General features: G+C 58.9%; 1 protein-coding gene across 2 annotated transcripts in view; it reads right to left on the bottom strand.

Annotated features, from left to right (window-relative positions):
• Positions 1–9,381, bottom strand: part of IDH3B (isocitrate dehydrogenase (NAD(+)) 3 non-catalytic subunit beta) — a 34,397-nt gene extending 25,016 nt beyond the window's left edge. For both annotated transcript variants that reach the window (XM_088450062.1, XM_088450061.1), the window contains exons 1-7: positions 9,283–9,381; positions 8,038–8,097; positions 7,431–7,529; positions 7,021–7,141; positions 6,729–6,789; positions 4,877–5,009; positions 4,659–4,792 (exon numbers count right to left, since the gene is read on the bottom strand). In XM_088450062.1, coding sequence (XP_088306188.1) covers positions 4,659–4,792; positions 4,877–5,009; positions 6,729–6,789; positions 7,021–7,141; positions 7,431–7,529; positions 8,038–8,097; positions 9,283–9,318 — 644 coding nt within the window. In that variant the 5' untranslated portion in view covers positions 9,319–9,381. The remainder of the gene's footprint in view (positions 1–4,658; positions 4,793–4,876; positions 5,010–6,728; positions 6,790–7,020; positions 7,142–7,430; positions 7,530–8,037; positions 8,098–9,282) is intronic.
• Positions 9,382–14,679: the final 5,298 nt, after the last annotated feature.

Below are 14,679 nucleotides of genomic sequence, written 5' to 3'. Positions count from 1 at the left end.
AGAAACAGGGTCGTCCGGAAGTCCAGGACTGCTCGGTACTGGATACGGTGGCCCCCGTGGAGGCCGACAGCCTAGGAAAAAACAGGCCTTTAGGCTGACCCTGAGGACAAAAAGACTTAACAGAGTTAGTCCGAATGTAGTGGGAGTAGCTAAAGACGGTATCTCCCCATTAGTGATACTGCCAATGATGCAACGATCTTGTCAAGGTCAGGACCAAACAAGAACTTCCCCCTGGAAGGAGTGTGCACCTCTGCTTTCCCATAACGCAGCCATAGGGTACTGCGGCGGATACAGACGCCGCCGAAACCCTGAAAGTTAGAAGACCGGCATCCCATGAGGTAATCCCACATATGACCACTGCATATTTTGTGAGCGGCAAAAAGATATTTGAACCTCAGACGTGTTGGAGGGGAAAAACGTCACAAAAGCATCACCATGCGATGGCCATGGTAGGACGGGCAACAGGCCCTGAAAACTTGAGTACATTGATTTCAGGCAAAGTTACCACCTACGGATCCGTAAAATTCGTCCAGGCCGGGATGGGAGGCGTATTAATGCCCGTAACCCGATGATTAACATACAAATCCATCCCAGAAGGGGATTTCCATTACATGTGAGGACCCTCAGGGAATGGGAAACAGGAGGCCTTTGTGACTCCTCGTATCTGGGGACAGCCAGACTCCCGCTATGAGATCCACCCGCTGGGCAGAAAACGGGAGATGTATGATACTGGTGCAGGATCGACATTCTCTATATCCAGAATGAGCCTGGCTACCAGCCCCAAAGCAGGGATAATAATACTTGAGATCGGCTCCCCCCCATGTGAGAGGGAAAGAGCCGAATATACCATCCAGTTCACGGCAGAGCCACTGGTCAGTAACCACAGGGCGTATATCACGCCAATTAGTATTTCGTATAAAACGACATCCACCAGGGTGGCCGTTGTGGTAATCCCTGCAAGGGGAATGACAGACCGATGTGGTATCGGAGGTAATTCATGTACTGTGAAAAACCCCGGCAGGGAGCGATAGTCTGTGACACAGGGGTAAATTGCAAGAAATTGCGAGATACCCCGAGTTCAAAAGGGCAGTATGGTGAAGTAACTCCCAGCGAGTGACGACAATGGGGCCCGCCCGGCGATCCTCAAAGGAGAGGATCCTGAGAAACAACGCCCTTTAAGGGGGTCGTGCAAGGGGCCCGGCACCAGATGGTGCCGCATACGTAAACCTTTCTGAGTTAAAATCCTCCGCACTAATTCCTGCAGGCTATGACTTGCAGGATAGCAATAATGGGTGCAGTATCGTGTGCAATCTCCTGGTCAGATATATCTGACTATCTTGACGGAAATATTAAGCAGCGCCATACCGGTCCTGACTGACGCTAAGATTAGCTGCAGGAACCCATTATCAGCGTACGCAACTCACAGTTCCATCTAAAATATGGCAACGTGCAGCACGCAACAGTATGTGACAAACCTCACAGATATTAACAAATATATATATGTGAGGTCTCAGAACCACCCCAGGTACACCTGTATTAGGGCAGATAAAGAAAAGGGATAGATATACACTGACAGGTGAGAGAAAAAGCACAGACAGTCAGCACTAGCATAAGTCACATACAATGCAGAAAAATATATATACATACATAAGCATGACATATAATATACTGCACAATGTCGCTACATTCAACTGCCCAGATTCAGTGTCTGGGAAGGCTATAGCGCTGTGTACACTCACCCAAAATGGCCAGGTACGCAGGGGGACTGGGCTCACTGACATCCTAAGAGTTCTGCAGCACCACAGAGAGAAAATGGCCGCTGGAGACCTCAGAAGAAGCGTGGCCCGCGGAGGAAGCAGCTCAGCGACGCCAGACTGTATTATTGAAAGGCGCGCTGAGCTGAGGGGAGGAGCCGCTAGACAGGGAAGGCTTCCTCCCCTGGCTAGCAATTAACCCCCCGGGATGCCGGCTCCCGCTGCCGCTATAATCCCTGGTGGGCTGTGGACACGCGGGGTATGCCTCCATGGAGGGGGAGCCCGCCGCCACCGCTAGCGCCTCCGGTCTGTCCCCAGAGACCGGAGGCATAAGGCTGCATGTACACGCGGGTCACCGCAAGCGGTGACCACGCGACTTACCTGTCCCCGTCGATCCGGCAGCAGCCCAGGGATTCCTCCAGAGCCCGGCTAGTACAGACTCTGGGGTCCCGCTGCGATCCCCAGATCTGTACTGGCGTCGCAGCGCCGGCGGGGTGTAGGAGCGGCAGCTCAGACGTCCATTGGACAGTCTGATGCTGCCGCTCTGAAGAGTAGTAAAAAAATAATAAAATAAAACTCTTTTAAGCTTAGGGGCTGCTAAGCAGCCCCCTTGCAGTAACGGTGACCCGACTCCGGCCGAGCACCAACTTAAACTGAGGTGCCTCTGGCTGGGGGGCGGGGTTATAGGGAGAGTGGACCCAAGTGCATCCTGGGAGCTAAAAGCTTTAACTGCGTGGTGCCCGGATTTGGTTCCCAACCTATACCCCAAGGTCAACCCTGTGGACCCCCTATGGACCCTGAAGTAGAAAAATAAGAGAATGATATTATGCTGGTGGGCAGTAGGCGTTATTGAGGGGCCTGAGCTTGTCCAGGACTTGGCTGATTAGAAGAAGAGGAGATCTAGAAGCCACCTGCTGATAGTAACAGGCACAGAATTCTCGCTGATCAGATTATAGTAAATTCCTCCCGGTTACACCACTTCTCCATACGGTTCCCAAGGTCCTCATACATTCCCCCTGCCCAGCGTCCCCCGATTCAGCCCATAGCAAGCTCTCAGATTCCTATCTACAACCATGTGTACAAGACCAGGACCCATACCTGGAGGACACTACCCCCCCCTTACTGGTAGCACATACTCCTTTGCCATCTATACCAGAATAAGGTTTATAATGTAGCGTGAACAGGCTGTATGCATGTGTGCCCCACTAGGAGGGTATAAAGCTGCCCAGCCTCCGCCCTAACCACCCTGAATACAGCTTCTGAGATACATGTTTTTCTTGCAGCTGCTCCTTAATATTTTCTCCAATCAGCACGGAGCGCGGCGTCACCTGAAGGAGACCTTTTATTGGTATGACTCAGTGAGGGGGGGGAAAGCACCTACTAACACACCCACTACGCTAGCGATATTCTCTTACTGTGGACGGGTACCAAAGAGGCAATAAAATCCCCGACTAATGCCCCGTTATGACGCCGCCGAAACCAAAACCATCAACTTTCTTGGTGTATTAATTACCCCTGATAATAACTTAATACAACACTTTATGTCACCCCCATAAACAGTAATACCCTTTATTATCTAATAGTTTCCATCTCGCACGTGTACGCTGCGCATTTGTAGCGAATCATTACTGCAAATGGACAGAAAGAATATGATCATTCGGAGCGAATTGTCTCCATCTATCCCTCCTGGGAATGTAAGCCTTCTACTCACAAACCTCTATATAACTCTGTCCCTCTCTCCTGTTCCCTCTGGAAAGCCAGTTCTGTCTATAATAAACTGGTCCCTGTTCATGAGCATTTCATCTGCGCCTTTATTCTCCTTGCCATCACCAAACCCTGGATTTACCCCTCTGACACCACTGCTCCTGCAAAATTCCTCCATCACTTGGCTTCCTGGCTCTTAATCTTCAAATGGGCCCTCAAGACCCCTTTCTTCCTCAATGCTTTCCAGCGCTCATCCTAACCCACTACTCTATGCTCCCCATCTGTGTCACCCCTGTTTGTCTGACCCTCCCCTCAGAATGTAAGCTCTCACGAGCAGGGCCCTCTTTCCTCACGTGCTTCTTGCCTTACATTTACAATGGTGCCTAAAACTGCTGCTTATTTAGGTGTCATGCAGCATTGGTTATATATCATGTACTTGTCCTGCATTGTCTGTACTGTTAATAACTGTTGTCTTGTGTGCTCATTTGTTTATGTACTTTGTAAGGCGCTGCAGAACCCTTGTGGCGCCATATAAATAAAGGATAATAATAACGCACTTATGTAGTGTTCAATCTAGCTCCGGAGGCATTGGGGCGTGACCATTGAAGAGGGGGCCTGTCTATAAGACGCGTCCCATTTTCATCACTCTTGGGGGCGTGCCCGACACTTACGGACACGCCGCGCAACCCCCTGCTGGAAGGAAGAATAGATGCCGGGCGCATGCACCCGGCGTCTATTCACCGGCGGTGACCGGGTCACCGCACATTTCCCCACCCGCTGGACACTGCGACCCGCGGGTGGAGATGGCTGTTTTAGCGGGGCACTGCGCGGTAAGAGCAGAGAGCTTGGGCGCTCCAGAAGGGGGGCAGGGCGCCGCGCCCCGCTAAAACAGCCCAGCGGGAACTCTACTCACGTGCACCAATACGTACAGCATCGCACATACAGGCCACGAGAACGCACTGGCCCCCGGATACAAGCGGACTATGAATTACTCTGGGGCACAAAAATAATTTCCGTCAGGGGACCAGATATCACCAATTCTAAAAGGACCCACAACACGTCCCAAGTCAGCCCAGGGAAGGGACCTGATTGTACGGACTGTGTCCCCATAGCTATGCAGAAATCCCGTATGACATTAGGGACCTGTATTTGATCTTGCGATCTGCTGACCACACACGTCGCTGGCGTACATTTACTTACATAATATTAGCCTTGTGCACAGCGGTCACCTTGGATCGGCCTTTCTTTGTAGCATAATCAAAAGCAAACTTGGCGATCCGGGCGGACTTCTCCCTGGTGATGATCTTCAGGCACTCGATGACTCCGCTGACGCTCTGTAAAGGTAGGGAGGGAAGGGTTACACTGCTACGCACTGCAGGGGATGGCGGTCTATATGGAATGTACTCCATCTGACGCACCTCGTGCTCCAGAGAGCTGTACTCTCCCTCCGTCTGCTCTCGGATGATCACCAGGTCCAGGTTGTTGTGACGGGTCTTGTATCCAGGAAGGCTATTTACATGGACCACATTGGCGAACAAGTCCAGCTTACGCCTGTAAGGAGACGGGGACATATGGCGGCTTTCAACATAGAGAGTGTCACTTCCAAGACTTTACTGCTTTGTCTCTCGCCTACATGTTACAGGAGCAGGGAAACCACCCGGAGCCATACTACAGGAGCAGGGAAACCACCCGGAGCCATACTACAGGAGCAGGGAAACCACCCGGAGCCATACTACAGGAGCAGGGAAACCCACCTGGAGCCATACTACAGGAGCAGGGAAACCCACCTGGAGCCATACTACAGGAGCAGGGAAACCCACCTGGAGCCATACTACAGGAGCAGGGAAACCACCCGGAACCATACTACAGGAGCAGGGAAACCATATGGAGCCATACTACAGTAGCAGGGAAACCACCCGGAGCCATACTACAGGAGCAGGGAAACCCACCTGGAGCCATACTACAGGAGCAGGGAAACCCACCTGGAGCCATACTACAGGAGCAGGGAAACCCACCTGGAGCCATACTACAGGAGCAGGGAAACCACCTGGAGCCATACTACAGGAGCAGGGAAACCACCTGGAGCCATACTACAGGAGCAGGGAAACCATATGGAGCCATACTACAGTAGCAGGGAAACCACCCGGAGCCATATTACAGGAGCAGGGGTACCCACCTGGAGCCATACTACAGGAGCAGGGAAACCACCTGGAGCCATACTACAGGAGCAGGGAAACCATATGGAGCCATACTACAGGAGCAGGGAAACCATATGGAGCCATACTACAGGAGCAGGGAAACCACCCGGAGCCATACTACAGGAGCAGGGAAACCACCCGGAGCCATACTACAGGAGCAGGGAAACCACCCGGAGCCATACTACAGGAGCAGGGAAACCACCCGGAGCCATACTACAGGAGCAGGGAAACCCACCTGGAGCCATACTACAGGAGCAGGGAAACCCACCTGGAGCCATACTACAGGAGCAGGGAAACCCACCTGGAGCCATACTACAGGAGCAGGGAAACCCACCTGGAGCCATACTACAGGAGCAGGGAAACCACCTGGAGCCATACTACAGGAGCAGGGAAACCACCTGGAGCCATACTACAGGAGCAGGGAAACCATATGGAGCCATACTACAGTAGCAGGGAAACCCACCTGGAGCCATACTACAGGAGCAGGGAAACCCACCTGGAGCCATACTACAGGAGCAGGGAAACCCACCTGGAGCCATACTACAGGAGCAGGGAAACCCACCTGGAGCCATACTACAGGAGCAGGGAAACCCACCTGGAGCCATACTACAGGAGCAGGGAAACCCACCTGGAGCCATACTACAGGAGCAGGGAAACCATATGGAGCCATACTACAGGAGCAGGGAAACCACCCGGAGCCATACTACAGGAGCAGGAAACCACCTGGAGCCATATTACAGGAGCAGGGAAACCACATGGAGCCATACTACAGGAGCAGGGAAACCACCCGGAGCCATACTACAGGAGCAGGAAACCACCTGGAGCCATATTACAGGAGCAGGGAAACCACATGGAGCCATACTACAGGAGCAGGGGAAACCATATGGAGCCATACTACAGGAGCAGGGAAACCCACCTGGAGCCATAGTACAGGAACAGGGGTACCCTCTTGGAGCCATACATTAGGAGCAGGGGTACCCACCCGGAGCCATACTACAGGAGCAGGGGTACCCACCTGGAGCCATACTACAGACGGCAGCACGCAGACAGGGGACAGGTGCAGAGGACATACCTCAGTCTCATCTCGTATGATGCCAGTTCTCCTTTATACTCCATGGGGGTGTGTATCTTCCCTGCACGGAAACAACATACATGAAAAAACATATAGAGGGGCTGTCTTTTCTCATCCATCAAACCACAATGAAATTATTCATGGGCTGCATCAATGTGTAAATACAATACAACAGTATAGACACAGACACACGAATCCTGGTATCACCTTTCAGGTTCAATGATGATTCTATGGGAACGTAGACTTAAAAACAAATAAACACGCAAGGGCAGGTTCAGCTATGACCGGTTACCTTTAATGGCGACTTTATTCGCCTGCATGGACGTGAGAACCTCCTCCAGCTTCTGCGGAGACGCCATATTCTGCACTTCACTTAGATGATGCTCATCAAACTCCACCGGGACATCGGCTGCCTGTGGGAAACGGAACCAGCATGACACAGGGGAAGTGGCTGGTGGCCATTAATGGTGCTGGTGGTGGGCAGTAGATGTCAGAATACATTTGTTATAATGTGTTACAGAGGGGAACACGCGTGATACTCAGATCCCCGCCATGAGCAGAGGGTAACACCCCGAGCTAAGCACGAGGAGCGGACAATGCAGGACAAGACCCAGGATATAACCAATACCAACGCCGAGGAGGATGACGACTCCATCACACAGACACAATTTTACCGGCCTTATCTGGATTTGTCAGACTCACCTTGAAGACTTCCTTCACTGAGTGCATGAGCTCAGGCCCCACTCCATCTCCGGGGATCATGGTCACATGAAACGCTCCCTCGGCCCTCACAGAGTCGCTCTGTAACATGACACAGAAGATGTATCACGGGACACACTAACATATGCCCAGCATTAATACAGACAGGATGATCTATCAGACCACAAGGAGGCGACAATGACCAGAGGACTAAAGGTTACACAGCAGTTACTTGGGATTACCATGGTAACCACAGTCAGCTAACATGTCATGTAGGGAGCAACGAGGCTTAACCCCCCCACTACCGTCACGTGACCACCAGGGAGATTAGTGAGGGACTGGCTAAGATAAGATAAGATCAGGTGACACTCTCCAGGGGACAAGCAAGAATGTAACGTAGCCGCGAATGTACCCACAGAGGACACGCAGAGCGGAGCATCCCACAGACATAACCAACGGCCTCAGCTTCCTGTGCGCCACAAACTGGGGATCACGCCCCTTACGGTGCCAAGACACGGGCAGTAATACTATAATATGACTTTATTGTTACCATCCCTACAAACCTAAGACGTAATATAAATTGGAGACACTCACCCAGACCCCACCTCACCTGGTTCAGCAGAGCAGAGGACAGAGACCTCCTGAGAGGACACCACGGAGAGAAACATTTCTACAAAGAGAACATATTCTGAATTGTACATGCCCATCAGTAGTATGCCCCCCCTACACTGACCCTAATAACCCAACTAGCCCCTCAGTGACCCCAATAACACAACCGTAATCCACTGCCCCCGATAATACCACACCCCTCACTGCCCCCGATAATACCACACCCCACTCACTGCCCCCGATAATACCACACACCCCCCTTATCTGACCCCAATATTACCACAGACCCGCTCTCTGCCCCCGACCCTGATAATGCCACACACCCCTCACTAACCCCGATTATACCACACACCCCTCACTGCCCCCGATAATACCACACCCCACTCACTGCCCCCGATAATACCACACCCCACTCACTGCCCCCGATAATACCACACACCCCTCACTGCCCCCGATTATACCACACACCCCTCACTGCCCCCGATAATACCACACACTCCTCACTGACCCCGATAATGCCACACCCCTCACTGCCCCCGATAATACCACACACCCCTCACTGCCCCCGATAATACCACACACCCCTCACTGCCCCCGATAATACCACACACCCCTCACTGACCCCGATAATACCACACACTCCTCACTGACCCCGATAATGCCACACCCCTCACTGCCCCCGATAATACCACACACCCCTCACTGCCCCCGATAATACCACACACCCCTCACTGCCCCCGATAATACCACACACCCCTCACTGACCCCGATAATACCACACACCCCTCACTGCCCCCGATAATGCCACACACCCCTCACTGCCCCCGATAATACCACACACCCCTCACTGCCCCCGATAATACCACACACCCCTCACTGCCCCCGATAATACCACACACCCCTCACTGCCCCCGATAATACCACACACCCCTCACTGCCCCCGATAATACCACACACCCCTCACTGCCCCCGATAATACCACACACCCCTCACTGCCCCCGATAATACCACACACCCCTCACTGCCCCCGATAATACCACACACCCCTCACTGCCCCCGATAATGCCACACACCCCTCACTGCCCCCGATAATACCACACACCCCTCACTGCCCCCGATAATACCACACACCCCTCACTGCCCCCGATAATGCCCCCTCCCCTGAGTGACAGGCGGACCCCGACATGTTACACCGCTCACAGCCCCGCACACTGTCCTGCTGTCCCCGGTGTCCCCGCTGCGTTACCTGGCCGGCCCGGAGGATGTGTGTGACCGCTGCCATGGTGACGTCACTGATCTGCGCCGGAAGTGATCACTGGCACCGAGGGGCGGAATGACGCGAGACACTGACGTCATTGTCCTCATGGGCATCATACACACTACCGTGATGTGATGGGAGGACGGGACAGGCGTATGGGGGGTGATGGGAGGACGGGACAGGCGTATGGGGGGTGATGGGAGGACGGGACAGGCGTATGGGGGGTGATGGGAGGACGGGACAGGCGTATGGGGGGGTGATGGGAGGACGGGACAGGCGTATGGGGGGTGATGGGAGGACGGGACAGGCGGAGGGAGGGTGATGGGAGGACGGGACAGGCGTATGGGGGGTGGTGGGAGGACGGGACAGGCGGAGGGAGGGTGATGGGAGGACGGGACAGGCGTATGGGGGGTGATGGGAGGACGGGACAGGCGTATGGGGGGTGATGGGAGGACGGGACAGGCGTATGGGGGGTGATGGGAGGACGGGACAGGCGGAGGGAGGGTGATGGGAGGACGGGACAGGCGTATGGGGGGTGGTGGGAGGACGGGACAGGCGGAGGGAGGGTGATGGGAGGACGGGACAGGCGTATGGGGGGGTGATGGGAGGACGGGACAGGCGTATGGGGGGTGATGGGAGGACGGGACAGGCGTATGGGGGGTGATGGGAGGACGGGACAGGCGGAGGGGGGGGTGATGGGAGGACGGGACAGGCGTATGGGGGGTGATGGGAGGACGGGACAGGCGTATGGGGGGTGACGGAACAGGCGTATGGGGGGGTGATGGGAGGACGGGACAGGCGGAGGGAGGGTGATGGGAGGACGGGACAGGCGTATGGGGGGGTGGTGGGAGGACGGGACAGGCGTATGGGGGGTGGTGGGAGGACGGGACAGGCGGAGGGAGGGTGGTGGGAGGACGGGACAGGCGTATGGGGGGGTGGTGGGAGGACGGGACAGGCGTATGGGGGGTGGTGGGAGGACGGGACAGGCGTATGGGGGGGTGGTGGGAGGACGGGACAGGCGGAGGGGGGGTGATGGGAGGACGGGACAGGCGTATGGGGGGTGATGGGAGGACGGGACAGGCGTATGGGGGGTGGTGGGAGGACGGGACAGGCGTATGGGGGGTGGTGGGAGGACGGGACAGGCGTATGGGGGGTGACGGAACAGGCGTATGGGGGGTGATGGGAGGACGGGACAGGCGGAGGGAGGGTGATGGGAGGACGGGACAGGCGTATGGGGGGTGGTGGGAGGACGGGACAGGCGTATGGGGGGTGGTGGGAGGACGGGACAGGCGGAGGGAGGGTGGTGGAGGACGGGACAGGCGTATGGGGGGTGATGGGAGGACGGGACAGGCGTATGGGGGGTGATGGGAGGACGGGACAGGCGTATGGAGGGGTGACGGAACAGGCGTATGGGGGGTGATGGGAGGACGGGACAGGCGGAGGGAGGGTGATGGGAGGACGGGACAGGCGTATGGGGGATGGTGGGAGGACGGGACAGGCGGAGGGAGGGTGATGGGAGGACGGGACAGGCGTATGGGGGGTGGTGGGAGGACGGGACAGGCGGAGGGAGGGTGGTGGGAGGACGGGACAGGCGGAGGGAGGGTGGTGGGAGGACGGGACAGGCGTATGGGGGGTGATGGGAGGACGGGACAGGCGGAGGGAGGGTGGTGGGAGGACGGGACAGGCGTATGGGGGGTGATGGGAGGACGGGACAGGCGTATGGGGGGTGACGGAACAGGCGTATGGGGGGTGATGGGAGAACGGGACAGGCAGAGGGAGGGTGATGGGAGGACGGGACAGGCGTATGGGGGGTGGTGGGAGGACGGGACAGGCGTATGGGGGGTGGTGGGAGGACGGGACAGGCGGAGGGAGGGTGGTGGGAGGACGGGACAGGCGTATGGGGGGTGATGGGAGGACGGGACAGGCGGAGGGAGGGTGGTGGGAGGACGGGACAGGCGTATGGGGGGTGATGGGAGGACGGGACAGGCGTATGGGGGGTGACGGAACAGGCGTATGGGAGGTGATGGGAGGACGGGACAGGCGGAGGGAGGGTGATGGGAGGACGGGACAGGCGTATGGGGGGGTGGTGGGAGGACGGGACAGGCGTATGGGGGGTGGTGGGAGGACGGGACAGGCGGAGGGAGGGTGGTGGGAGGACGGGACAGGCGTATGGGGGGTGATGGGAGGACGGGACAGGCGTATGGGGGGGTGGTGGGAGGACGGGACAGGCGGAGGGAGGGTGATGGGAGGACGGGACAGGCGTATGGGGGGTGGTGGGAGGACGGGACAGGCGTATGGGGGGTGGTGGGAGGACGGGACAGGCGTATGGGGGGTGGTGGGAGGACGGGACAGGCGGAGGGGGGGTGATGGGAGGACGGGACAGGCGTATGGGGGGTGATGGGAGGACGGGACAGGCGGAGGGAGGGTGATGGGAGGACGGGACAGGCGTATGGGGGGTGGTGGGAGGACGGGACAGGCGTATGGGGGGTGGTGGGAGGACGGGACAGGCGGAGGGAGGGTGATGGGAGGACGGGGACAGGCGTATGGGGGGTGGTGGGAGGACGGGACAGGCGTATGGGGGGGTGGTGGGAGGACGGGACAGGCGTATGGGGGGTGGTGGGAGGACGGGACAGGCAGAGGGGGGGTGATGGGAGGACGGGACAGGCGTATGGGGGGTGATGGGAGGACGGGACAGGCGTATGGGGGGTGGTGGGAGGACGGGACAGGCGTATGGGGGGTGGTGGGAGGACGGGACAGGCGTATGGGGGGTGACGGAACAGGCGTATGGGGGGTGATGGGAGGACGGGACAGGCGGAGGGAGGGTGATGGGAGGACGGGACAGGCGTATGGGGGGTGGTGGGAGGACGGGACAGGCGTATGGGGGGTGGTGGGAGGACGGGACAGGCGGAGGGAGGGTGGTGGGAGGACGGGACAGGCGTATGGGGGGTGATGGGAGGACGGGACAGGCGTATGGGGGGTGATGGGAGGACGGGACAGGCGTATGGAGGGGTGACGGAACAGGCGTATGGGGGGTGATGGGAGGACGGGACAGGCGGAGGGAGGGTGATGGGAGGACGGGACAGGCGTATGGGGGATGGTGGGAGGACGGGACAGGCGGAGGGAGGGTGATGGGAGGACGGGACAGGCGTATGGGGGGTGGTGGGAGGACGGGACAGGCGGAGGGAGGGTGGTGGGAGGACGGGACAGGCGGAGGGAGGGTGGTGGGAGGACGGGACAGGCGTATGGGGGGTGATGGGAGGACGGGACAGGCGGAGGGAGGGTGGTGGGAGGACGGGACAGGCGTATGGGGGGTGATGGGAGGACGGGACAGGCGTATGGGGGGTGACGGAACAGGCGTATGGGGGGTGATGGGAGGACGGGACAGGCGGAGGGAGGGTGATGGGAGGACGGGACAGGCGTATGGGGGGTGGTGGGAGGACGGGACAGGCGTATGGGGGGTGGTGGGAGGACGGGACAGGCGGAGGGAGGGTGGTGGGAGGACGGGACAGGCGTATGGGGGGTGATGGGAGGACGGGACAGGCGGAGGGAGGGTGGTGGGAGGACGGGACAGGCGTATGGGGGGGTGATGGGAGGACGGGACAGGCGTATGGGGGGTGACGGAACAGGCGTATGGGAGGTGATGGGAGGACGGGACAGGCGGAGGGAGGGTGATGGGAGGACGGGACAGGCGTATGGGGGGTGGTGGGAGGACGGGACAGGCGTATGGGGGGTGGTGGGAGGACGGGACAGGCGGAGGGAGGGTGGTGGGAGGACGGGACAGGCGTATGGGGGGTGATGGGAGGACGGGACAGGCGTATGGGGGGTGATGGGAGGACGGGACAGGCGTATGGGGGGTGACGGAACAGGCGTATGGGGGGTGATGGGAGGACGGGACAGGCGGAGGAGGGTGATGGGAGGACGGGACAGGCGTATGGGGGGTGGTGGGAGGACGGGACAGGCGTATGGGGGGTGGTGGGAGGACGGGACAGGCGTATGGGGGGTGACGGAACAGGCGTATGGGGGGTGATGGGAGGACGGGACAGGCGGAGGGAGGGTGATGGGAGGACGGGACAGGCGTATGGGGGGTGGTGGGAGGACGGGACAGGCGTAAGGGGGGTGGTGGGAGGACGGGACAGGCGGAGGGAGGGGGGTGGTGGAGGACGGGACAGGCGTATGGGGGGTGATGGGAGGACGGGACAGGCGTATGGGGGGTGATGGGAGGACGGGACAGGCGTATGGGGGGTGACGGAACAGGCGTATGGGGGGTGATGGGAGGACGGGACAGGCGGAGGGAGGGTGATGGGAGGACGGGACAGGCGTATGGGGGGTGGTGGGAGGACGGGACAGGCGGAGGGAGGGTGATGGGAGGACGGGACAGGCATATGGGGGGTGGTGGGAGGACGGGACAGGCGGAGGGAGGGTGGTGGGAGGACGGGACAGGCGGAGGGAGGGTGGTGGGAGGACGGGACAGGCGTATGGGGGTGATGGGAGGACGGGACAGGCGGAGGGAGGGTGGTGGGAGGACGGGACAGGCGTAATGGGGGGTGATGGGAGGACGGACAGGCGTAATGGGGGGTGACGGAACAGGCGTATGGGGGGTGATGGGAGGACGGGACAGGCGGAGGTAGGGTGATGGGAGGACGGGACAGGCGTATGGGGGGTGGTGGGAGGACGGGACAGGCGTATGGGGGGTGGTGGGAGGACGGGACAGGCGTATGGGGGGTGATGGGAGGACGGGACAGGCGGAGGGAGGGTGATGGGAGGACGGGACAGGCGTATGGGGGGTGGTGGGAGGACGGGACAGGCGTATGGGGGGTGGTGGGAGGACGGGACAGGCGGAGGGAGGGTGGTGGGAGGACGGGACAGGCGTATGGGGGGTGATGGGAGGACGGGACAGGCGTATGGGGGGTGATGGGAGGACGGGACAGGCGTATGGGGGGTGACGGGACAGGCGTATGGGGGGTGATGGGAGGACGGGACAGGCGGAGGAGGGTGATGGGAGGACGGGACAGGCGTATGGGGGTGGTGGGAGGACGGGACAGGCGTATGGGGGGTGATGGGAGGACGGGACAGGCGGAGGAGGGGTGGTGGGAGGACGGGACAGGCGTATGGGGGTGATGGGAGGACGGGACAGGCGTATGGGGGGTGACGGAACAGGCGTATGGGGGGTGATGGGAGGACGGGACAGGCGGAGGGAGGGTGATGGGAGGACGGGACAGGCGTATGGGGGGTGGTGGGAGGACGGGACAGGCGTATGGGGGGTGGTGGGAGGACGGGTCAGGCGGAGGGAGGGTGGTGGGAGGACGGGACAGGCGTATGGGGGGTGATGGGAGGACGGGACAGGCGTATGGGGGGTGATGGGAGGACGGGACAGGCGTATGGGGG

This window comes from Taudactylus pleione, unplaced genomic scaffold, assembly GCF_031769625.1.
Source record: "Taudactylus pleione unplaced genomic scaffold, aTauple2 ptg000505l, whole genome shotgun sequence".
Classification (NCBI taxonomy): Eukaryota; Metazoa; Chordata; class Amphibia; order Anura; family Myobatrachidae; genus Taudactylus; species Taudactylus pleione.
This window is presented reverse-complemented; position numbering and strand designations above follow the sequence as displayed.